Here is a 25283-nt window from a genome sequence, read left to right on the forward strand (position 1 = left end):
CATTATTATGCGTCCAAGTTCGCGTCCGACTCTCGTTGCACATTTTGCTTTCGTACGTGGCCAACGACGACAGCTCAAGGCCGACAGTCTGGAGCCACAAACGAAGTCAGAGTCACAGTCATTACATATATATATATAGCCAACCAAGCAACCAACCAGGCTGACTGTCTTTCAGTCTCTCTGTCCGCCTGACTGCATAATACAACAAAGTAAAAAGCGCCAACTAAGCGGCGAATATTGCTTTTTATTTGCTGTTGTTGATGTTGATGTTGCTGCTGCTGCTGCTGCTGCTGTTCTCGATTGCATGACGAATTAGCTGGCAAACAACAAAGAAAATGCCACTGCCACAAAGGTCCCCAGACTCACAGGCTGACCACAAATATGCAACATGCAGCATGCAATGCATCCTGCAACAGCTTCTGCTGTTGCTGCTGCTGCTGTTGCTGCTGTGCCTTGGGTTCGTTTTGCATCACGTTCTTTAGGGAAAACAATTTTCAATCAGAATGCAAGCAGGCCCAAACTTCAATTTGCAATTTGCTAGTATTTCTTTTTATTTATTTTTTTTTTGATTTTCTGATTTTCTGATGGGGCGGCCAATTTGCAATTGCCGCCGAAATGAAATGCAAAGCCAAGTTAAAAAATTCCACAGTTTACAACAAAGCGCTGGCCATAAATAAAATGAAAAGCGGCAACAACAGCAACAACAACAACGTCAACAACATTCCTGCAATGCGATGCTAACTTGTGCTTTAGTTTTTTTGTTGCTGTACAATTTATATATTTACATTTTTTTGGGTCACTCGCACTGCATAAATCAGACAAAACACCCAGCAACAGCAACACTAACAACAGCAACAACAACAACATTTATAAAAAGGCCAATATGTCAGGCATGAGTCTAATTTGTTGGCTAATCAGCAGTCCCGAAATTTTCTTGTCTAAATGGAACGGCGCCAGTTTTTTTTTTTTTTTGGCTCTCATCATTTGAGATCTTCATCTGCAGCTCTTCCTCTTTCTCTACATCATCATCATACTCATCATTAGCTGCATTATGATCATCAACGTCAACTTTGTCGCTTTTATAAATTGTGCATTTATTCGAATTGTGCCATTTATTTATAGTCATTTCAAACACTAAGCTAGTTTTCTGTATGTGCCACATGCGGCATGCTACCTAACAACTCATTCAGTTCACAGACTCATTAGCCATGCAATTGAATATTGATAACGCTTATCGCAATTTCAATTAACCTCGTATTTTTTGTGTGTAATTTGCATTTAGATTTTTTAACTGCATAAACCTAAATATTTAATAGTTTCATTTAGTTAACGACATTGCAGCATTTATTCATGTTTTTCTAGTGATGCAGCAAATTTTTTAAGCACATACACTTGGCCAAATTGCATAGTAATAACAATAAAATAATTTTTTTTGGCGCTAAATTGAGAAATCTAGAAAATATTTTCAGAATAATAATCAACATTTACATTTTTAGTAGATTCTTTTATGACTAGCTTAAAGTGAAGGTTAAAGTAAATGTGCAAATAAATATAATAATACAAAAAATTAAATAAATTGTTAAAAATATGAACATAATTCATTAAATAAGATTTATATATTTGATTATAATTATAAATTTCATTTGAATAAAATATTCAGGAATTCTATCTGATAGCTAAAAATTAATTATTATTTAATTACCATTATTTATGTATACATATCATGTGATAAAACAATAGCTTTAATAGCAATAGTGATTAATTTTCTTGTCATTGTTTTACTTTTTTTTTTATTAAATATTTTTCCCACATTTATTTATTCTAAACTAACTCCCATTATAATTGCTCTTAGATCATTTGACATGCGAAATATCTGTGCAAGGGCATTCCCAGTTCGTTATAAATTTAAATTTAATTTCCCATTTGTCATATGTGTATGTTAAATATTTTGCGCACATTTTCATTATAATGAGCATCGAAAATGCTGAAAATTGCGTCGTTTAGTTGAGTATCTTTTGGATCGTGCCGGGGCAACAATATGTGAATGAGTATCTAAATTTTGAATTCAGTCTCAGTTCGTTTTGTTCAATGAAAAGCAACGGTTATTTTCGGCAATTTGTGTTTAATTTATTTTTGAAACGTTTTAACGCGCATATAAAAAACGGGTATTTATAGTAATTTGTTTAGTTCTGAAACTGGTTGAACTTTAAACTCGGGAAAATGTCGCATTGGTGTCAAAACTTGGGCTTTAGGTAATTCGTAAGTGAAGCGTGCAAATGGCAAATGGCAAAAGTCTAGACGCCAGCTGTTTGTGGTATATAATGTATATATACTTGTACTCGTATTATGCAAAAACTTTAAATAGCGACAAATAATAAAAATAATGACGTCAGTAACTGTTGTGCGCAATTTGGGGCACATGGGAAAACAAAAGATACACTGAGGCGGAGACAAGATACAATTGCTGGCTACGCTACGTTTCCTAGCCAATACATAAAAGTACGATAAAAATATATATATATACAAATCAAGCCATATACGCAGCTCTTTTTAATTGCAGCGCGCCAATTTGGGCAATGCAACAACAGCAACAACAACAACAACAACCTTGAAAATGCAATCAAAGCCAAATCTTGATCTCGTTTTTGATTTGTTGTTTGTGTTGTCTTTGTTGTTGTTGTTACGCGTACTTAATTGCGTTTATTTATTTTTTATACATTTGCCAGACTTTTGGTCTTGGCATTCAGAGTTGTTGCTGCAGCTGCAACTGTTGTTGTTGCTGTTGCTGCACGCGAGCAACTTCAAGGCACATGAATGCCAAATGTGCAGTCAATTTTTGGGAAGGCGACGACAATGGCAACAACACTTCCTGTCCTGCCACCAGCATACCCATCCTCGCCGCATTGCAACAAGTGTATGTTGTAGCTGTTGTTGTTGTAGTTGTTGTTGCACTTTTATTATTATTATTATTATTATTTTTATTATTAAAATGCCGTCGCGCAGAGTTCGTTGTACACATAAAAATTGCTTTGACTCAGCGACTCGGCAACAACTATTTAGGGCCATCAAAGGGGAGGAGGCTGTGCCGCGGGCGGAGGGGTAGAGGGGGTAGGGGGGAGGCAGGCTCGAATGTCATGGCTGCTGCCGCGTGGAGGCAAAAACAATTTCACGCTTTGGCTGAACAAACGGCCGCATCGCCAGAGAATTATGTTTATGGCATTTTCTTGTTGTTGTTGTTGTTGTTGCTGTTGTTGCTGTTGTAGTTGTTGCTGTTGCTGGAAATACGCCCACCAAATGACCAACGGGGCCTGAGCATGATGATGGTCGATAGTCGATAGTCGCTGGCGATGGCGATAATCGGCCTGTGATCGTCATTACTTTTTGTATCGTTTTATCAATAAACCGTTAATTATCCAGCCGCCTAACGTTTTGTGGCAGCAACTGGCAACTGGCAACTTGCAACTTGCAACTGTCTGCTCAAAAACAATACGCGGATGTATTTCAGCTTTATTTTTGCTATCAATGTTGTCGTTGTTTTCGTTTGTTGTTGCTGTTGTATTATCCACAAAGCTAGGAGTGGCACTCATCATCCAGCTTGAAATCCAACTCTTTGGGGCCAACGATCGGTTTGTTGGAGCACTCGCCACACGTCCATGTCCAAGGTTTTGTAAACAAAGCTCTCGGCGTGGGTGTGGGCTTGGTCTTCTCGCAAAGGTCTCCTTCTCTCTCTCTCTCTCTCTCTCTCTCTCTCTCTCTCCCAGCTGTCCTCTCTCTCTCTCTTGAGTACTCGTAGTTACTGGGAATTGTTGCTTATTGCTGAGATTTTCGTCTGGTCTGTTCCGCTCCACAAACCTTCGCCTTATTGGTCAGCAAATTGCGACGAAAAAACAAACAAACAGAATAAGGCAGCCAAATTCTATATTTAACTATTTTAATACTCTAACAGAACTATTTGGTAGATTGAATCCATTAATCTTTAGGGAGTGGTCTTTGTATAGCTGTTCATTAAATACACAAATCCAAATTTCAGTCTCCACAATTTTAAATTGTTTTTACAAAGATAAAAATACACATATTCGTGTATTTTATTCCAATTGATATTATTATAGATTTTGATGACTTGTTTAAAGCACCATAAACATATTAAACTATAACTATATAAAATCAGAAAAAAAATAAAAAACTAAGAAAATTTATTTTCTTTGCAAATTAAATGTAAGAACTTTTTATTTTGGGCCAACAATTACACCAATAACTGTATGTATCTCAAACCAATTTAATTTTCACAGCTTGTTCTTCAAAACAGACACATTTTATGAGTTCTAGAATCTTTCTTTAACTATTTCAAAACTGTTTTAAAATATCTTTATAGTAAGCAAAGTTTCATCTTAATTTTAATTAATTAATTTTAAAAGTAACTCTTGACACAGATAGAAAAAAATAAATCTTAATTTATTGTTCATCTTCAAATATGTTGAAGTTTAATTATAAATAGTTATATCTAACTACTTGAAATATTCATTATAAAAGTAAATAGCACAGCGAATTCCACAAGAAAATGCACATATATGTAAAAGATACTTTATGCAGTTGAATAGTATTTTAAATTTCCCAGAAAAGCTGCTCATTATAATCCTTTTAGAATCATTATACCATCTAATGTTCAGCTTTTCCGCTGAAACATGTTGGACTGCTTGAATTTATAGGGAAATATGTTTGAAATAGTTTTAGGAAATCAATCTTAACTTGAAGATCTTCAGTATGACATGGTTTATAGTATATGCATATGTTGGCTATATAAATTGTAGATTTCGTTCAAGTTCTTTGCTTAGTTTTGATTACCTTCTATGATAGCAAATGAGAGCCCAATTCATTCATTCAAAATATTATTCTTGGTTGAATCCATTGTTTATTTTTGCACAGTCTTTTGCTGTTCTTAAGTGTTTGGCCTTGTGACGTCAGCTGTCCAGTTATGTGAGTGGTTACATTCATAGAACGTGCGAGTGTGGAGTGTGAGTGTGAGTGTGAGTGTGGAGTGTGAGTGTGGAGTGAGTAGTATTCATTCCACCGGCAACTCATAGAACCAACAAGATTTTGTTTGCTTTTCGGCTGTGAAGCGCGTGACATAGAAAACAACTGGAGTGCAGCCCCAGTCACCAAGTAAACTACACACACTCACACACACACACACACTCACACACACACACACACACTCAGTTGTTGACACAATAAAAACAACAATAACTAGAGGGCAATGCCTGAATCTGACGTTGAGAACGAACCTGAATACATCAGAAATCGATCAATCGTTCAATCGATTGCCATTTGCTATCGATGACGCTGACTTTGAATGGAACCTGATCTTGGTCTATTAGTCTCTTGGTCTTGGCCAGTGTCTAAGCGTGAGAATTCTTTGTAGTTCTAGCCGATTATAATATTCGCTTCACACTCTGTGAACAAAAGATTTGCATAAATAATCGCAAACAGATGCAAATTTGTTGTCCAATATCGAAATGCGATCGTTATTGGCATTCATTAATTACAGCTTGGTTACTTCTCGATCGAAACAGATTGGATCAGAGTTAATGGTAGCTGTGGCATTAACCTTGATTGATTTAAGCATGAACTACATCAATAACTCTGGCTTTAACTATTGTTAAGTCGAAATGTTTTTGGCTTTGTTTCAATTTTTGTTCTGGGCGCGACAGAAAACAATGCAAGCGATTGTTGTTGCTCTAAATCATTAATATGCTAAAGGTCAAACTGGAGACAACAACAACAACTAGCTGAGCAGAGCAATTAACTGGCACATATGTATTTGTATTTGTATCTGTATTTGAATATATACATCAACTTGCCGGACCATCCATCAATCTCTCACTTTCATTCCATAGGAATGTACTTGTACCCCGCATTTAGTACTCCATATGTATCTGTATCTGTAAGTGTATCTGTATCTGTAGCTATAGCTGTATCTGCAGCTGTGTATCTGTGAAGTTGACACGACCATCGTCGATCATGCGTCGACGAGTGTTGAAATATCAAAATGTCCATGATGTTGATGAGGCTCATTTGTTGTTGTTGCCTGACTTTTTATATATATATATATTTATTTTTTTTTGTTTTTCTGTACATTTAACTTATTTTAGTGCCTGACTCTGACATGTTTCACTGATGAGCTCACAACACATTTTACATATCATTGTTTTACACAGAGAACTGCAGTTCTCTGGCTCTTCCATTATCGTTCAACATGATATCATATTAACTTTACGATTATATATAGAAATTGCATCCAGTATTTGCAATTGACAGCTTCTAAAGCTGATGAGGAGTTTAAATTTGAATTGAGCATTGTTTAAGCTGCGACTTTCGACAATTTAATTGCACATCAATGTACAACAAATTACTATTATCAATAAAATGTGTGGAAAGAAATAAGAAATATTCAAATATTTGTTAAAATTAACAAGAGCAAGAGTTAAAAAGTTTGAAGATATATATTTAAATAGTTAATAGCACATTAGAGTACAAAAAGTTGCTTTTAGTTACAGATGTGAAAATTAAAGTATTTCTTCAAATTGGCAATAACAAAATTGTTGAAATATTCAAATAAAATTTATATTTCTTCAGATTAGCAGTAAGAAGTGAAGAAATAGATGGAAGATGTACAAAAATTGATCTTAAAATTAACAAACCGAAAAAAAGTAAAGAGTCTGAATACATTTAAATATATATAACGTTAACTCTTTTAGTTACACTGATAGGAATTCTAACAATTCTAATTTTAATTCTACTTGAATACAATTTCTTTAAATAGGAAAAATAACTTTATACTTTTAAGGCCCGTTTTTTTTACAGACCAGTTTAATTCTACTCCAGAGTTATTATCAAATTAACCATTAATTTATATGTATTTTAAGTAAAAAAAATTTCTATTATATATTAAAATTATAATAGTTAAATTTTTAATAGTTAGATATTGAATAAATGAGTCGAAAAGTATAAACATTTAAAATATCAAAACTAAGAATAATAATCTTTAACCTTAAACGAGCTCTATTAAAGTTTTCTGACTAACAAATCGCATATGCAATTTAGCTGTTTTTTATCTAAACTGCAAACATGGCCGGATCTTAACTTTGTGACATGACGAACAAGTCAAAATGTTTTGTTTTGCTCACTACTAAATCTTTTGCACTGCTCACACCTCTTTCGCCCTGTATAGTCCCCTCTCAGCTGCAAGTTGCCATGCATTCGACGCATTTTGCAAAATAAAAATAAAAGCTAAGCGCACAAATTAGCAGCTAAAAAAAAAAACATATAAATAAAAACAAAAGCAGAGTGCAAAAAAAAAAAACCAATGCGAAATCCGTATTCAGGGCAGTTCCTCCTCAACGGCAAAGAGCGGCAACACTTTGGCATTCGCCAGTGGCTTTTGTGTAATGTCTAAAACGCAAATGGCTCAAAGTGCTGCCCGCTGGCAATGTGGCTACAGTCTATCCATCTGTCCGTCTGTCCGTCCATCCAATCTGTCTGTTGCCGTGTCCGACTCCGGTTAGTGCGACTGATCCATGTCGGACGTGTTGCGCATGCGCCCGAGGGGCAAATTTGCTGTTGTTTTATAATTTCAGCTTGTATGCGAAGCGCAAAAGAGTGAAAATGTCATTGGCAGATGTGTCACGGATATTAGCAACAAGGCACAACAAACACACAGACACAAAACATGATCATTCACTTCACATGATCATCATCAACTACATACAAGTACAACCAGCAGTAACAGTAACAACTTGGCCCAAAACAAAAGGCCCGCATTCGCTTTGACAGCACGGAAGGGTGAACAATGGGCGGTCTCCAGCATAAAGTGGGGTAAAGATGGCGATCAAGGGGAGGGGGGGGGTTGTGCATCTAACATTTTACGAGCTTGTCGCGGCCACAGTCGAGTGCTCAGCGGTTGCATCTTTTGTTCTGGCCCAGCTGCTTGTCTTTAGCCATCTTGTTGTCTGCCATATAATTATTATGACTTGGCCGTTTAGCTCACAAGTTAATTACCCAGTTGTAAGTTCCAGCAGCAACCAATCACAGTCTTATTGCAGCAGATCCAACCACTTTCGACACTTTCAACACAGTTTCAAGAGTTTTCAAGAGGCTGCATTTCTCAAGTTGTCTATTTTGGGATTGAGCCCTCAAGCGAAAAGCGCCATTAAATCGATTTTACATTAAAAATATTGCACAAGGCGCCGCCTGCCTCCAGAATTAATGGATCATAATTATGGCTGAAAGACAGCAGCAACATCTACAATAACAACAACAGCAACAACAACATCTCTAACAACAGCAGCAACCGCATTAGAAATGAAAACAGCCCACGAAAAGTCAGGCAAATAATTTTATTAAGTCCCAAAGAGGCTGCCTCACGGTGCACAGTGGTCTTAGAGTTGACTTTAAGTCAAAAATTAAAATCTAATAAACTTTTTTATATATTTTAGAAGGAATTTAAATGTTATTCTATGAATTATTATTATCATTAGCAAGGGCATTTATATTTTGATTATTTTTAGCGTAAATAATAGCATTATCATTAGTAGAAGTATCATAAGTATGTCAGTAAGAGCATTAGTATTGGCTATCATTAGGATTAGCATTAGCATTGGCATTCAAATTATCACTATCATTATTATTATCTTTACTATTAAAACTATCATTATTTTAATCATTGACATTTATATTATTAATTCCTTTGTAATGCTTGCTTTAATTGTAATTAATGCATTTATTACCTAAGTTTTACCAGCAATATCATTAAGATTAGTATTAACTTTAGAATTAGCATTAGCATTAGAATTGGCATTAGAATTATGACTATCATTATTATTATCATTATTGTTCAAATGATCATTACTTTTATCATTGGCATTTCCAATATTATTACTATTGTAATGCTTGCTTGAATTGTATTTATTGAAGATTAGTATTAATTATTAAGTTTAGCATTAACTGAAGCATAAGCATTAGCATTATGACTATTATTATTATTATTATTTTTATTGTTAAAATAATCATTATTTTAATCACTGGTACTTCCATTATTAATACAATTCTTACTGAAATTTTTGACATATTCAATTACTTTGGCCCCACTGTGCGCTAGACAGTAGCGAATCTTCAGCGGCTACTCAAGCGTCCACAGATGCTGCAATCTCCACTTTCAATATGAAGAAAGAACTTTTCTTTTCTTTTCCTTACTTTTCTTAACTTAGCTTTGCTTTGCTTTTCATACATTTTCTTTGCTTTGCTGTTTTTTTTTTTTCATTTCGTTTTGTTGTTATTTCTATTTTACTGTAATTTTCCCAAGAGAAATTTATGCCATAGTTTTGATATGTGGCTGTCTCTGACACTTGGATGCTGTCTTGTAGAAACGAGGAAAAAAAGAAGCCTAAATACCAGAGACTCGGAGGTATTTGAAGAGCACAACGTTGAGTTGTGGCAGAGTCGGACAGTTGGTGTTGCCTCAATTGGTTCTGGTCTCTGCAGTGTAATGCAGTGCAGTTGTTGTTGCTTGTTGCTTGTGGCTGACCTTATGATCCCCCCTGTACACTGCTCTGACCCTAGTGCAATTTCATGCCCCGCCGAAAGAAGAAAGTGGCGACTGCGACGTCAACGTCGACGGCCATCTGTTTATGTTGGACTTGACGTCATTTTGCGGCAAGTGAAAATGTGTGCGACGCGTTCAATCCGGTTTTTATTTTTATTTTTTTTTTTTTTTGACTGAGCTTGGCTGAGATGTTTATGTTTTCAACAACAACAACAACAACAGCGAACATTTGTTCGCCTTCTTTTTAGCTGCCTTTTTTTTTGGCTCAATGTTAAGACAAGATGTTAAAAACGTGATTTCCATGCGTCGCCAGCTACGTCGGCATATTTAAATAAAATACTTTTACTATCAAAGAAAACTAGTCAGCAGCAGCAGCAGCAACAACAACAGCAACAGTTGTTGCTAGCAGCAACCAGCTTGTTATATTGCTGAATCAAAAATTATAGTGCAACGGCGCCAATGTTGCATATGCAACGCATTTCCACGCAGAGGCCACTGACCAAAGCCAAGCGTCCAGACTACAATTGCAACTGGAACTTGCAACATTTGGTGGCAGGCGGCAACAGCTGACAGCGAACAGTTCGCAAGCTGTACACTGAACCCACAGAAGCAACACAAATACTCATCCAAATGGCATATCTATCCAATGATAGCATTCAGTGGAGAATCAAGGGAGTTGGAGAGAGAGAGAGAGAGAGAGAGAGAGAGAGAGAGAGAGAGCACAGGGAATGCTCTTATGCAACAATCAAAACAAAAGGCCAGACAATTTATCAAAATCTGCTCTTTGGTATTCATAATTTGCATCACATAACCAGCGCCCCAAAAACTAGCTAAAGTAGCCAAAATAGCCAAAAAAAAAATAAAAATGTGGCCAAAATAAAAAACAGCAATCGAAATGCGTTAATTGTATGGAAATGGAAATGTTATTGACCAGGCCAAGACTGAGCTAGTCAGCCAAGCATTTCATTGGCCCTTTCTTTGTGGCATTTGTCTTTGAATTTTTGACTTTGGCCATGGCTTATAAGTATTTTGGAAAAAATAATGCGTCTTATACAACAACTATTTTTTTTTTTTTGATACAAAGAAAGCCAAAAACAATTTGCCATAAATCAAGGTATTATAATCCAAATATCATTGCGGGTGTAATTTTCTCCCCATTTGAATCGGAAATGGGCAACTTATGTCAGCTATTGCCTAATCTGTTGCTCCAATTGAATAGATATGCATATGTTTATATACACAGCTATTTCTATAGATACATGTAACTGATGAATTGTCTTAACTGGGAAATAATTAAAGTATTATAAAACAACTCCAGTTAAAATTTGATTTATAAATCCTGGTTTATCAGTAAACTTATAATCTTACATTTTAATTTACTAAAAACTTCTTATAATTTCTAAAATTTAAAATTTTTGATTAAAAAACTATCTGACTAAATTAATTCTAAATTCTTTAAGTCAAAGGAGGAAAGATACTGTTTAAAAAAATAGTTTATACTTAATAATTATTATAAAAAAAGAAACAAGCTTAAAAAATCATGTTTAATTAAAAATATAATAATAGAGTTTTTGTTTTCGTTTTATTATAAAATTTATATTCCGCCCTTACTGTGGATATATATTTTTTATACAAATACAAATTTCACAAAAATTTAATATTTAAGTTTCGTTTAAAGTTTACTTATTTATATTTCTTAAAATATGATGACTTTAACTTATACCCAAAAATCTAAATGCACTAGGAAAAATAATATATCTCAAAGAAAATTTGAATATTATATAAAATATAATATTTTTGAGCACATCTACACTTCTCTAAGCTGAAACGGGGAAAAGGGAGGAAAGTCTGTAAATTTTGCCAGACATTCTGCCGACATTGTCAGTCACGGCAGCAACATCGCTGCTGTAATATGCAAATTATACATATTTGTTGGCCAAAGGCAACAAACACAAAAAACTGAAACAATAAACATGACAAAATTGGCAACACACACAAACACACACACACACATTATGCACAGCAGAGAGTGCAGATTACTCAACAGCCAGGCAGCGAACGGAAGTGATTAAGAGGAGCAACAAGTGGATGCCACCAGCCACCAGCCAGCTGCCCCCGCTAACCGCTATTCGCCGCTAGGTGGCGAAAGAAAGTGAAGAAGCTGGCATAATCAAAATGTGAGGCGTTGGGAACTAGACAAAAGGAACTCGCTTATGCAAATTGCTCAGCTAGCTGGGCAATTGACACGAGACACAGATACAGATACAAATACAAGCGAAAGATACACATATACAGATACATTGACAACAGCTGTTTTCGCTGATGTAAGCGACTAAAATGTGCTCTTAATTTATGCAGCATTTCTACTATGTCGGCTTTCTTTTGACACATTCATATGTATATATGCCTAAAAAAGATACAAATGTATCTATGAGTATAGTAAAAACTGCACACAAACCGTTAGAGCCAACACCTTATTATTTAAGGGGGGTGGCCAAATAAAATATCGCGCTTATTTCAAAATTAGCTTAGCACTTTTTGAAAGTTGTCGACACATCCGAAACAACGTTGTTGTCGTCTTCTCCCCCTCCTTCTTCTCCTCCTCCCTCTCCATCTTCTGCTGCTCGTCATACGCGCTGCACACTAAAATGAGGCCCGTCTTTTTGACTAAAACGACTCAAAACTGAAACATAAAACTCTTTATAATTGCACTGTAAACATTTCACTTTCGTTTTGTCTCGAAAACTGTTTTAATACTCGTACGAACAAAATGTCTTGTCTCCGCATCGTGCACAGAATAATTTTTGTTTTGTTTTGTATTATATTTTTTTATTTTTTTGGTTGTTTTTTCGGTTGTTTTTATTATCATTTTTGTTGTTTTTTTATATGGTTTTTATCGTTCAACCACTTTCGCCATGTGGGTGCTGACTGAGTTGTCGAGATGTCTGAGCTTGGCTTATTTTTTTGGGATTAGAGCCAACATTGAGGACTCAATTAGCCGCCTCCGTCTAGATTATGGCCCACATTTGCATAATGCTTGCTCCTAACTGGCAAATCGTGGCCTGCGTGAGCTGCCGATGACCCCACACAGATGACCCCACGTCCCACCATTCCTCCATCCCGAAACTGACAATTGCCATTTGCTAGACGATTGTGGGTAGGGCTCAAATGCAATTTCATATGCTTATTAGAGTTATCCAACTAATCTCAGCATTTGCATTTGCAAGTTGACAACATTTTCGATTACAACATTTTCTACAGTTTAATACTCAAGTTAATCCGAACCGATCTCTGTGTTAAGTCAATTTGATTCTTTTCTGATTTTGCTATATGTAAGATGGGATTGATTATAATCATAAAAAAAAATTATGTAAATTCTGATATATCAGGACTGTTCCGATTTTCACTTCCTATTTAAAAGAATTTAAAAAAATTTTATTTTTTAAGTTGCATTTAGGCTAAGTATTAAAAATGTATCTTTTTTCACTTTATGGGACGTAATTTCATCAACTCAAAGTGCATTCAATAACACTAAATATTTCCGGAATTAAATTAGAACAGGTTAAAGATTTTCACTTTCGATAAATCTTGCCGAAAGTGATAGCCGGAACAGGGATGTATATTTTGTGGAGTTCAAACTGTTCTCTTATTGATTTTATTGAATTCGTTCGAAATCTTTTCTTATTTTCTGTTTTTTCTCTGGATCAGAAGCTTTTGATTATATGTGAACTGCATACAACATTTTCATAGTCAAATTTTAAATAAACCTTTGTCGGACTCAAATTTTTAATTTGTTTCAAAAATGTTTGAAATCTTTTCTTAAGCAATTTTAATTTTTCTTAGATTTTAAAAGTAGTTTTTTATGCTAAAAATGTATATTTACTTCACTGTTAGTATAATATCAAATCAACCCTTTTTTGATCATGATCTCATCTCTTCTCAAAACAATATCTTTTATTTCAAAAATGTCTCTTAAATTAACCATATTTTCTTGAAAACTTTTGCTAAATATCAAACCATTTGTTTACTTGCTTGCAGATCAAACTCAAAGGCCTCGTATCTGCCGCGTCAGAGCCTGGAGAAGCTGAACAACACGGATCCGGATCATGGCATTTACAAGTTGACGCTCACCTCCAATGAGGATCTGGTGGCACACACAAAGCCCAGCTATGGCGTCGCTGTACCCAAACTGAAGCTGCCCAACAATCTGCCCGATGTGTTGCCGCTGGGCGTGAAGTTGCAACAGCAGCCGGCAAAGCAGCAGCAGCCCGGATCGCCGGGGGATGTGGTGGCATTGCGTTATGGCTCCAATAATAACCTCGCAACCAAGTCGCCAACAAATGCCACGCCCACAGCTGTGGGCAATGGCAACAACACAGCCTACGCAATGATCTATGGACAGCAGCAGCAACGGTACTCTTCGCCTGCCTTGGGCCACGCCTACAGCAAGAGCAGATCGCCAGCGCCTCAATTTACGCGATCTCAGTCGTATGATGTGAAGCAGCAACAATCGTTGAATGATCCCACGCATTTCATGTCCCAGTCACATGTCGATCTTAAGCAAGCCGTCCATGACCTCGAGACGACGCTGGAGGAAGTGCTGCCGACGCCGACGTCAACGCCGACGCCGACGCCGCCACGCCTCTCGCCGGCCACCTCCGACTGCAGCCTGAGCAACAGCTCCCTCGAGTGCAGTCCGGTGAATGCCAATCCTAATCCCGAGGCGCACATCTTTCGTGCCGAGCTGATCAGCACGACGTCAGCGACGGCGACACTGACGAAGCCACCGCCAGTGAGTCGACAGGATTCGTTGCGGGAGAACATCGAGAAGATCACACAGCTGCAGTCGCAGCTCATGTCCGCGCATCTCTGTGACAATGGACTCATCGGCAGCTATGCCAAGCAGTTCCCCAAGGAGGAGCCCACCAGTCCCACGCCCAGCCAGCAGCAGCAGTTGGAATCCGCGCCAGCCTCTCCCCTAGATGTCAACATGGATAGCCTGAAGCTAATGCAACGCAGTGAACTCGTACTAATGGTAAATCCCGTACCCAGCACAGCGGACATGGCCTGCCAGACGGAGGATCTGCTGGACAGCGAGTTGGTGGCGACACGGGAGGAGCAACAGACGCGCACAACGCTGCAGCCACGACAGCGTCAAGCCATTGAGCTGGAATATGAGCAACTGGCCATGGAGCTGCTCAAGCAGCTGGCGCCCAACGACAAGCTCATCGAAATTCTGACACCAAAAATCTATAAACCCACAACGCAGTACGTCAGCAATCTGTACAATCCGAATGTGCCGTTGCGTCCGGCCAAACGAGATGTGGGCACCTCAACGCTGATGCGCATGAAGGCAGCCTCCTCCGGTGAAGTGAGCAGCACAATTGTGGCAACCACAGCAACCACAACAACCATGGAGCTGCAGCTGAAGGATGACAGCACAGATGGCGAGGCGGAAGCCACGAATTTAATCAAGCAGAAGCTGGTAAGTAGTCCCAAGTTCGGATCTTCAAATTTGTCCCTTTTAAACGGTCAAATTCTGGCAGCACTGAAATAAAGTTCAGTAGATCAATTTTTAAAGAACGAACTATTCTTTCAAACAATTCGCTCGTTCATATAGTTCCCAATATAGTTCGTTTGATGTCTGTTACCAAAGATTTAACTGAATTTTTTTGTTTTAAGATCTATTCACTAAACGATTTGTTTTGGGATCTATGCACTGAACTAAATAAATCAGGGATTTTGTTCGTTCGTTCACCTTAGGGATTAGTTCAATAGATCTTAGTCCGAACGATTCAATACAACTCTTGTCTCAACTATCTAAATGTAATCCGTTCCTTAAACTCCCATTTCATATGTTGCAGGATGAACTGATCCAGCAGTTGAACCAAAAAATAGTCGCCCTGAAGAGCGAACAGCAAACAATTGGCGAGGAGTGCGCCACAAATGATAAACTGGGCCTGCATTTGCTGGCCAATTTAACGGAGAAGGTGCGTCCCAGCGAAGCGTCCAAGTTCCGCACCTACATCGATGATGTGGGTCACATAACCAGTCTGTTGCTATCGCTGTCGGAGCGCCTGGCCCAAACCGAATGCAGTCTGGAGGTGCGTCCGCCCAACAGCAGCCAGCAGGAGAAGGTAAGCCTGATTAAATGAGAGAGAGAGAGAGACTCAACTAACTATATTTCACCTTACAGAGCACGCTGGAAGCGAAACGCGAACGCCTCAACGAGCAGTTGGAGGAGGCTCAACGCCTCAAGGCTGACATCGATAGGCGTGGCAGCAGCATTGCCAAGCTATTTGGAAAACATCTCAGTGCCGACATGTGCGCCGACTATGATTACTTTATCAATATGAAGGCCAAACTCATTGCCGATGCCCGCGACCTGGCCGACCGAATCAAGGGCAGCGAGGAGCAGTTGTGCTCGCTCAGCGATGCGCTGGTCCAAAGCGATTGCTAAGGCGCATCTGCTGCTGCTGGACAATTTTCCTTGCTGTCAACTCAAAGTTGAGAGCCGTATGTGAGAATTGTGCTTTGGCTGCACTGCTCCCGGTCTGGGTGTGTATTAACTTAACGATGTGCTTAAATACAACCACACACTATAATGTATAAATATTTTATGTTCATTTGTGATTTTCAATTAGCAAGTAGGTTAATCTATATAAATATATATATCAACCGCATATGTGTAAGCAATTTTTTACATTATTATCAAAGCAAAGATAAACTGTATGCATTAATAAAAATTTTAAAACAATCTGTGTCTGAACTGCATTGTGTTTTGAATTTGGCGGGTAGCCACAATTGTGACGTTGCCAGCCCGTGTCGAACGTCTATTTCGTTTCGAATTATGGCGGCAAGTAAGTCATTAGTCAACACTGACTGGGTAAGTTTATTGCGTTGCCAAATAAATTATTAATTTATGAAAAAATTTTAATTTCTTGTTTCAAAATTAGAGAGAGTTAAAATAATATATAAAAATAAAACCTATACTTGATATAATCATTTTTTGGGAACCAAGGCTGCCACACGTTTCAAAATTATGGTGGCACCTATTGTCTGTTTGCCAAGCATAAATACGCCACCTATTGTTTGGTTTTAAAAGAAGCGTGTATAGCTAAATTTATATTTAATGTAGCCAAATTTCCTGCTAATGGCATATCTGAACTAGCTATAAAATAGCGAATCTGATGAAATAACGAAAATTTGCGCAGTTTGCTTTAACCATAATTAAATTAAAACCAAAATTAATTTAAAAGTACGCATAAATATTTAATTAATATTGTAGTAGTTAACAAACATTAAAATGAGATTAAACAAATATTTGTTGCCAGCAGCTGTTTTTATAATCGATAAACTTTAAGCGGTTTAATCAGTTGACGGAATACCACTAATATTTGTTTATATATGTATTATATTATCAATAAATTGCTATGTTTAGAGGCAAAACAATCTGCCAATCTGCCTGGATAAGAAACGCATTGGCATTAACAACGCCACAAACACAATCGCAGCGCATTTGGCCGATAGACGAGTAAGTGGTTAAACATGTGGAATCAATTTAAATTGCTCAACTCAAATTAAAAGCAAAGACAATTCTTAAAGCGTAGCAGAGCAACAACAACAACAACAGCAGCAGCAACAACAAAGCACCTGTTTCGTGGCATGGCGACGGGCGGAGAAACAAAGGCGGAATCGCCGAAACACAGTAATCGTTTAGCAACATCCAAGTCGCCGTATTTGCTGCAACATGCACACAATCCCGTCGACTGGTGAGTACTCCAAAGATGCAAGCGGAAGGAGAGATAAGTTGTATCTGTATTTGTATCTGTATCTGTATTTCTGCCTCTCCAGGTATCCATGGTGCGAGGAGGCATTCGAGCGTGCTCGCAAAGAGAACAAGCTAATCTTCTTGTCTGTGGGCTACTCCACCTGTCACTGGTGTCATGTCATGGAGCATGAATCCTTCGAGAATGCGCAGACAGCAGCGGTGATGAACAAACACTTTGTAAACATCAAGGTGGACAGGGAGGAGCGTCCCGACATTGACAAGGTCTACATGCAGTTCCTGCTCATGTCCAAGGGCAGCGGTGGCTGGCCCATGAGTGTCTGGCTGACTCCCGATCTGGCGCCATTAGCAGCTGGCACATATTTTCCGCCGAAGCCGCGGTAAGCCCAATCCCATTGAATTCCCAAGTGACCAATTGACCAATCTCAATTGTGATTTGATTGACACAGCTATGGCATGCCCTCGTTCACCATGGTGCTGGAGTCTATAGCCAAGAAGTGGCGTGAGGATCGTGGCTCGCTGCTGAAGGCGGGCTCCTCGCTGCTGGAGGCCATGCGGAGCAATCAGAATGCGGCAGCTGTCGGAGAAGCCGCCTTTGAAGCTGGCAGCGCAGACGCGAAGCTTGCAGAGGCACTGGGTGTCCACAAGCAGCGATACGATCAGCAACATGGTGGATTTGGACGTGAACCGAAGTTTCCAGAGGTGCCTAGGCTGAATTTTCTGTTCCACGCCTATTTGGTCAGCAAGGATGTGGACGTGCTGGACATGGTGCTGCAAACGCTGGATCACATTGGACGTGGTGGCATCAATGATCACATCTTTGGCGGATTCGCACGCTATGCAACCACACGCGACTGGCATAATGTGCACTTCGAGAAGATGCTCTACGACCAGGGACAACTGATGGCAGCATACGCCAATGGCTACAGGCTGACACGGAGCGATGAATTTCTGGGCTATGCGGATAAGATCTATGAGTACTTGATCAAGGATCTGCGTCATCCGGCTGGTGGCTTTTATGCCGGCGAAGATGCCGATTCGTTGCCCACGCACGAGGACACTGTGAAGGTGGAGGGCGCCTTCTACGCCTGGACCTGGCAGGAAGTGCTGGAGGCCTTTAAGGCGCACAAGGCGCGCTTTGATGATGTCACCCCGGAGCGAGTCTTTGAGGTTTACACCTACCACTATGATTTGAAGCCATCCGGCAATGTGCCGTTGTCCAGTGATCCGCATGGTCATCTCACGGGCAAGAATATACTCATAGTTCGTGGCACCGAGGAAGACACGTGTGCCAATTTCAATTTGGAGCCGGAGCAACTCAAGCAATTGCTGCAGACGGCCAACGACATACTGCATACGATACGGGATCAGCGTCCACGACCGCATCTGGACACCAAGATCATCTGTGCCTGGAACGGCCTGGTACTCTCGGGTCTCTCCAAGCTGGCCAACTGTGGCACCGCCAAACGGGATGCGTATCTGCAAACATCCAAGGAGCTGCTGCAGTTTCTCCGTACGCATCTTTACGATGCAGATCAGGGACTGCTCCTGCGCTCCTGCTATGGCGCAGGTGGCGAGGATGACACGCTGGAGCAGAATACGTAGGGAACATCCAATAAAAGTAATCATTTATGCTAAGCTTCTATTACACTTTCAGTACACGCATTGAGGGTTTTCTAGATGATTATGCCTTCCTGATTAAGGGTCTGCTGGACTACTACAAGGCATCCCTGGATATGAGTGCTCTGCGCTGGGCCAAAGAGCTGCAGGAGACGCAGGACAAGCTCTTCTGGGACGAACAAAATGGAGCCTATTACTACTCCCAACAGAATGCGCCCAATGTCATAGTTAGACTAAAAGAAGGTAATTTCTAGAAACACTTTGAAGATGTCAAGTTCCCAGGCACTCTTATCATTATAAGTTTTATTATAAAACTCAAGATATAATCATTATTTTAGATTTTTATTATTTTACTTATGATTACTTCTGAGCAAAAAAATAAAACTCAAAAAAAATCTTTTTTTTTACCAATAAAATAAAGCTCATAAAATAATGATTATTTTTTAAGTTTTTTGTATTAAGTTTTATTTTGACTTTTTATAAGGAATATGATAAAAGTTAATATATATTCCTAGTCAAAATAACAATTTGAGTTTAAATTAATAAAAATCATAAATTTTAAGATCATGGTGAAATTTCATTTGATATTTTACGCATTTTTAAAGTTACTAGAAGTGCATAATTTTTTCAATTAAAAAAAAAAAATAATTATTATTATTTACTGTCCCTGCTGTATTCCTTTACAGATCATGATGGTGCTGAGCCATGTGGCAACAGTGTCGCCGCCAGAAATCTCACAATTCTATCACACTATTACGACGAGGATGCGTATTTGAAGCGGGCATCCAAGCTGCTCAATTACTTTGCGGATGTGTCACCCTTTGGACATGCTCTGCCCGAGATGCTGTCGGCGCTGCTGTTGCATGAGCACGGCTTGGATCTGGTGGCAGTGGTGGGACCCGATTCCCCAGACACCCGACGATTTGTGGAGATTTGTCGCAAGTTCTATATACCCGGCATGATTATCGTGCACTGCGATCCACAGCATCCGGACGAGGCATGCAACCAGCGAGTGCAGCAGAAATTTAAGATGGTCAATGGCAAGACAACAGTTTATATCTGCCACGATCGGGTCTGTCGCATGCCCGTAACGGATCCGGCACAGCTCGAGGAGAATCTGATGGACAACTTCTTCAAGGAGCGCATCTAATTAGTTGAAACGCTGACATTACTCGAATTAGATTTAGACTTACATAGATTATTATGATAAATACTGTTAATGTTATTGTTTTGTGGCTTTAAAAGCTGCAATAGGTTCTCGGAACTATATAGTTATTATATTATAGTTGTTCTTATTCTTCCGATGTATTATGCCTGAATAAAGAGACTTTACGCAAGACTAATAATTCGATTGCTTATCAGCATATATCCAATTAGACAATTTCCAACTGGCTTTCAAACTTCCAATCAAATGAGAACAAACTACCCAAATTGTTGTTGTTATTAAACACATTATAATTTACGAGGATATTGTCTACAAGAAATTGTTTAATTGTGACATTTCCATAGAACTTCCACAGGATTGCACTATTATATAGTTGTTTTTTTTTTTTTTTTTTTTTTGATAAATAAACAGTCTGATTGCGAAAAAAAATCTAGTTTTGTACAAATTTGAATTTTTAGACGGTTCGTTATGTTGTTTTTTGTTTTGCTTACATATACATACATATGTATATGTATGGAATCACAACAATGTATCGTATCTCGCTGTCATATATAAACAATTACTTAAATATGTAGATCCAAGATGAAGAGGAAAATTACAATGTTTCGTCTGTCTTCACAAATACAACACATTATTTTGTGCATTTATTGGAATCGTTTGTTTGTTTGGTTCAACTGTGCGTGCGCTCAGTTCAAAAACAACAACAACAACCAAATACTAGACATTGTGCTTATTTTGTTGCAGTGTGTTGCTGATGCTGTTGTTGTTGTTGTGAATGGACGCACAGTGGGCCAACATATAGGTTTTTTTGTAAGAACTAAGCTAAAAACTAAATGCTCGCCCTGCGCTGCGTTTGAGCCATTGCATAAATATATGGTCAGAATTTGTTGTTGGGCCATTTTTATGAGTGACTTCAAGACGCGACGGCAATTGGCGCCAAAAAAGACAACTAAATGTATGGAGAGAACAGTTCGGTAAACGGTAAACGATAATCGGTAATCATAATCGTAATAATAGTAGTAGTAATAAAAATAATTTAGTTGAAATTCACATTCATCACATTGGTTGCGCACTCAGTCTGTGCCTGTGGTGTTGTTGTTGTTGTTGTTGTTACTCTCGGCGGCGACGGCGACTGAGGATGCGGATGCTGCTGCTGCTGTTGTTGTTGCTGTTGTTGCTGTTGTTGCTGCTGCTGCTGCAGGTGCTGCATCCGCTCAGGTATCTGCATCGTTGAAACTCATGGCCGCATCGAAGCTATCGACAATCGTCTCCATTCGCTCGTGATGCTCGAATCTTGCAAATTTCCGCTCCATTCGCGTGAACGAGTGCCGTCGTGAGTGTCGTGTGCGTCGAAAGAATCGGAAGCGTGTGTCCTCCTCCTCCTCATCGTATTCGGGTGCCGACACCGAATCCTCGTCTGTTTCGCGCAGGAACTCCTTAGGATCCCGATGGATCTTAAAGATCTTTGTCGCCCCATGCAGTTTGGAAATGGTTCGCGATGCATTTATGATGCCCCTCTCGGCCAGCTGCTGTTTGTGCGAGCGATTCTTGATGGCCGTTAGACGGTTCGTGATCGATACCACATTGAACAGCTTGGATAGTTCCGTGTCCACGCAGCGGGATTCTCGACGCAGGTTCTTGCCGTTTTTTACATAGATAAAGTGATTGATTTGATTATCGGCCACCAGGCTGGCGGTGGGTGAGCTGGAGCTGTTGCCATTTCCATTTCCATTGCCATTGCCTGTTCCATTGCCAGTTCCATTAGCATTTCCAATGGCGCTGCAGTTGCCGTTGCTGTTCCCGTTGGACGTTAGCAGCGTTGGTGTGGAGGGCGGCGCGGGGGGCACGTGCGGCATTGTGTAGCAACGCTGACGTCCCTCATACATGTTGGCAAAATTATACCGGCTAAGTCGGCACGATTCCGACTCGATTTCTTCGTGGTCTGAGCTCGGCATGTCCATAGCCTGCGGCGTGTGTGTATATGTATATGTGTGTATGTTTTTGTATGCCGTAAATGTGTGTGAGTGTGTTTGTGTGTGTTGGTGTTTTGAGAGTGGGTGCGTTCGCGTGAGTGGGCAGAGACGAAGACGGGCGAAAAAGAAGGGCGTTGTAATAATGAAAACACTTGAATTGAGCATGCAAACAATGCAATTAATATGCTGCATACCTGTAGCAAGCCCTCCACTTCGGAATATTGACGATCTGTCAGACGGTGTAGTTGTTGATCCATTTTTGCTAAACAACAACAACAGCATAACAAAAATACTACCGTCCGATACCGATACTTTTCGCTGCACAGCAACCCTGCGGTCTACTGCGCAGTCCCAGACGATACCGATACCAATTTTGCAGCCCTGGTATGCAAGTAAAATAATAGCGAGTCGATTGCAGCTTTATTTTAAGCAATCGATAGTTTTTATTTAAATTTTGGGTAATACAAAATAGCTAAACGCAATAACTCTTTGTAATAAATTTAAAATTCGAAATTGTTTAAATTAATGGCCTTGAGAGAAGTCGCAAGTTCAATTCTACAAAAAAGTAAGAGAAAATCAACAAATAATTTTAAAATTCTACCTCCAAAATCATGACAAATTAGAAGATATTTTTTTTTTTTTTTTTAGAAATTTTACTATTTATAGCTTTTTAAGTTGTTTGTTTGCAACTAAGTAATGAGTTCCAAGTTCAATTGCGTCAAAAGGAATAAAAGTGTCAATTTTGGCGCAATAACGCCAACAGTGGGTACAATCCTTCATTCGACAAGCTCCACAAGGCGGATCCGTAGCTTTAAACTCATTCTCCTGGCTATTGTGTTCAATGATACGACTCAGTTCGAGTAATTCCCGGAATGTTTTCACACTTTGCCTTAAAATATGTTTGCGGTACTTAATATTCAATAGACCATAGAGAAAGTCCAGCTCAGTCTCCTCATTGTGGCGACCCTCGGGCAGCTGAGCGAGCAGCGCCCGCTTCTCCACCACAAATGTGTCAACGGCCACGGCATCCTCCTGCTTCTTCTCAAAGAACTCCATGTACACCTGGTAGGCGGGCTTTGTGGGCGAAAAATGTTCGCGGATGAGACCGATGGCGTCGTTCCAGGTCTTGGCCTCCTTGCGAACGCCCTGCCACCAGGTGGAGGCGATGCCAAAGAAGAGCAGCGAAATGCCCTTGAGGGCGTTCTCATCGCTGATCTCTTCCAGCTCCTTGTAGGTGACCACGTTAGTAATGAACTCCTCGACTTTGTCATGACTGCGAGCACCGCCGAATCTGTGTGTGCAATTGCTGAAGCTTCCCTTTGTCTTGGCACTGGAGGCGTCTCCACTGGCGACAACAGAATTGCCAGCAGCACTCTCGGCAATAGATCTCACTGTTGCGATTAGCTCACGAAGTTGTTCATTCGTCATTTGAATTGTTAGAGCCATTTTGCCGGTGTGAAATCAAATGCAGAATGTTTCAACTCGCTTCGATTGAGAGATTGATACTGCGCTCAAGTCATTTTGCCAATTTTATGTCATGCCATTGTGAAATTCCGCTCATGTGTTTTCAAACTGAAGACAAATTCTATTATCTTATCAGTTCCTTAAAATATTGAAAAAGTGCATTTATATATCACAAAATGTATGTACACATATACACGTTTATTAAATGAGGTTTGAGCAAATATGGTAAAATATAAGTACTAATGTACATACATACATACATACATTCATAAGGAACTAATAAGATACTAGAATTCGTCTCCAGGTTGAAAAGTTTGTTAACCTATATACATATGTATTAACATACATACATAGGAGTATTTGGGCAACAAATAAAATATTTAATAATCTGAATCGATCAATATAGTTTAACATACATACATCTGTTCAAACGTATAAGGCTACTTTTGACTTTACAATTATAAATACATACATATATACTATATGTACATATTTTCATACCAAAGAGAATCACAATACCGAAAACAACAAATGCCGGTTGTTCGAATATTCGAACTCGCTAGCTTTCGTTTTTGTTACGCTCTTTACGCAGAGAGCGAATTTTGTTTATGATTTCACAACGAGAAAAAGCTTGCGTTGGCAATTATTTTAGACAGTTTTTTAAGCTGTCCGTAGCGAGGCAGTTGAGTTTGTCGCAGTGTGTTTGTTTATTTATATTCAAGTCGAGAAATGACTCAGCTATCGGATGAACAGTTTCGCATACTCATCGAAACTATAAAATCTTTGGCACCACAGCAAGAGGAGCAAGCGGAGCAGAAATCGAAGGGCAGCTTCAGCAATTGCCCGGTTCGGTTTAGTGGGCAGCGTGATCATGACGCCGTTGATGAGTTTATAACGGCGGTGGAGACGTACAAAGAGGTGGAGGGGATCAGCGATAAAGACGCCTTGAAGGGCATTTCGCTGCTATTCAACAACATTGCCGTTATGTGGTGGAAGGGGGTGCGACGCGATGCAAAAACCTGGGAAGAAGCTCTACAATTGCTACGGGATCACTTCTCACCCACAAAGCCATCCTATCAAATCTACATGGAGATCTTTGAAACAAAACAAATGACCGGCGAAGTGATCGATGCATTTATTTGTAAACAACGCGCTCTTTTAGCCAAATTACCAGCGGGACGACATGATGAGGAAACGGAGTTGGATTTCATATATGGCCTGATGCTACAGAAGTATAGAGAACACATACCACGACACGAAATCAAAACATTTCGCGATCTCTTAGATCGCGCTCGAAACGTGGAACGTACAAGACATTAAAGTTTAATAATAATATAAATTTAAGAATCTTTCTGAATCTAACAAACAATGGCTTTGAATTATTTAAGAAGTTGTACATGTAGTTAATCTGAAATTTTTTATTCAAAACTGCCTTTATCAAAATTTCATAGTGTTACGAATATTTCGCTATTGACTGACTGCAGGAAATCTAAAGAAATGTAGAAATATAGAAAACTTCATATAGTTTAAGATAGTTTAAATAAAAGACAAAATTTCAAGACAATATGTGTATTTATTAATTTGTATATAATATTTGATATCCATATTACGAATAAGATATGTTAGATACGAATATTTCTCCATATTCGTCTATATTTTAGCTGGAAAGTTGAA

The 25283-nt window shown here is 39.0% G+C and overlaps 5 protein-coding genes across 11 annotated transcripts in view; 3 read left to right on the forward strand and 2 right to left on the reverse strand.

Annotated features, from left to right (window-relative positions):
- Positions 1-16355, forward strand: part of LOC117785441 (protein Shroom) — a 60644-nt gene extending 44289 nt beyond the window's left edge. For 5 of the 6 annotated variants that reach the window (XM_034623442.1, XM_034623444.1, XM_034623445.1 and 2 more), the window contains 3 exons: positions 13637-15083; positions 15463-15735; positions 15795-16355. In XM_034623442.1, coding sequence (XP_034479333.1) covers positions 13637-15083; positions 15463-15735; positions 15795-16058 — 1984 coding nt within the window. In that variant the 3' untranslated portion in view covers positions 16059-16355. Of the gene's footprint in view, positions 1-2102; positions 2253-13636; positions 15084-15462; positions 15736-15794 lie in introns of those variants that run through there. The other variant, XM_034623448.1, reaches the window with a different exon arrangement.
- Positions 16356-17032: 677 nt separating this feature from the next.
- Positions 17033-20353, forward strand: LOC117785443 (spermatogenesis-associated protein 20). 2 transcript variants are annotated; one of them, XM_034623449.1, is made up of 6 exons: positions 17033-17132; positions 17191-17370; positions 17453-17767; positions 17837-18988; positions 19045-19250; positions 19694-20353. In XM_034623449.1, the coding sequence occupies exons 2-6, from the start codon at positions 17264-17266 to the stop codon at positions 20155-20157; spliced, it is 2244 nt and encodes a 747-aa protein (XP_034479340.1). In that variant the 5' UTR covers positions 17033-17132; positions 17191-17263; the 3' UTR covers positions 20158-20353. The 2 variants fall into 2 exon arrangements, with proteins under 2 accessions (XP_034479340.1, XP_034479341.1); XM_034623450.1 differs by having other exon boundaries at positions 17056-17132; positions 17209-17370.
- Positions 20354-20465: 112 nt separating this feature from the next.
- LOC117785444 (exocyst complex component 4) lies at positions 20466-22495 on the reverse strand. The gene is made up of 2 exons (XM_034623451.1): positions 22340-22495; positions 20466-22136 (listed from the first exon to the last, which is right to left on the reverse strand). The coding sequence occupies exons 1-2, from the start codon at positions 22400-22402 to the stop codon at positions 21387-21389; spliced, it is 813 nt and encodes a 270-aa protein (XP_034479342.1). The 5' UTR covers positions 22403-22495; the 3' UTR covers positions 20466-21386.
- A 300-nt stretch (positions 22496-22795) lies between these two features.
- On the reverse strand, positions 22796-23629 carry LOC117784015 (activity-regulated cytoskeleton associated protein 1-like). The gene has a single exon (XM_034621608.1). The coding sequence runs from the start codon at positions 23589-23591 to the stop codon at positions 22806-22808; it is 786 nt and encodes a 261-aa protein (XP_034477499.1). The 5' UTR covers positions 23592-23629; the 3' UTR covers positions 22796-22805.
- Positions 23630-24271: 642 nt separating this feature from the next.
- Positions 24272-25168, forward strand: LOC117785606 (activity-regulated cytoskeleton associated protein 2). Its single transcript, XM_034623703.1, has one exon. The coding sequence runs from the start codon at positions 24339-24341 to the stop codon at positions 24927-24929; it is 591 nt and encodes a 196-aa protein (XP_034479594.1). The 5' UTR covers positions 24272-24338; the 3' UTR covers positions 24930-25168.
- The last annotated feature ends 115 nt before the right edge of the window (positions 25169-25283 follow it).

This window comes from Drosophila innubila, assembly GCF_004354385.1.
Source record: "Drosophila innubila isolate TH190305 chromosome 2R unlocalized genomic scaffold, UK_Dinn_1.0 1_C_2R, whole genome shotgun sequence".
NCBI classification, from domain to species: Eukaryota; Metazoa; Arthropoda; class Insecta; order Diptera; family Drosophilidae; genus Drosophila; species Drosophila innubila.

Bases quoted from the DNA above. Each gene is read 5' to 3' on its own strand.
- LOC117785444 (XM_034623451.1), bottom strand. From the start codon at position 22,402: ATGGATCAACAACTACACCGTCTGACAGATCGTCAATATTCCGAAGTG. The intron at 22,137-22,339 runs GTATGCAGCATA...CACACGCCGCAG, and splicing joins AAGTGGAGGGCTTGCTACAG to GCTATGGACATGCCGAGCTC.
- LOC117784015 (XM_034621608.1), bottom strand. From the start codon at position 23,591: ATGGCTCTAACAATTCAAATGACGAATGAACAACTTCGTGAGCTAATC.
- LOC117785443 (XM_034623449.1), top strand. From the start codon at position 17,264: ATGGCGACGGGCGGAGAAACAAAGGCGGAATCGCCGAAACACAGTAAT. The intron at 17,768-17,836 runs GTAAGCCCAATC...TGATTGACACAG, and splicing joins TATTTTCCGCCGAAGCCGCG to CTATGGCATGCCCTCGTTCA. The intron at 19,251-19,693 runs GTAATTTCTAGA...ATTCCTTTACAG, and splicing joins CATAGTTAGACTAAAAGAAG to ATCATGATGGTGCTGAGCCA.
- LOC117785606 (XM_034623703.1), top strand. From the start codon at position 24,339: ATGACTCAGCTATCGGATGAACAGTTTCGCATACTCATCGAAACTATA.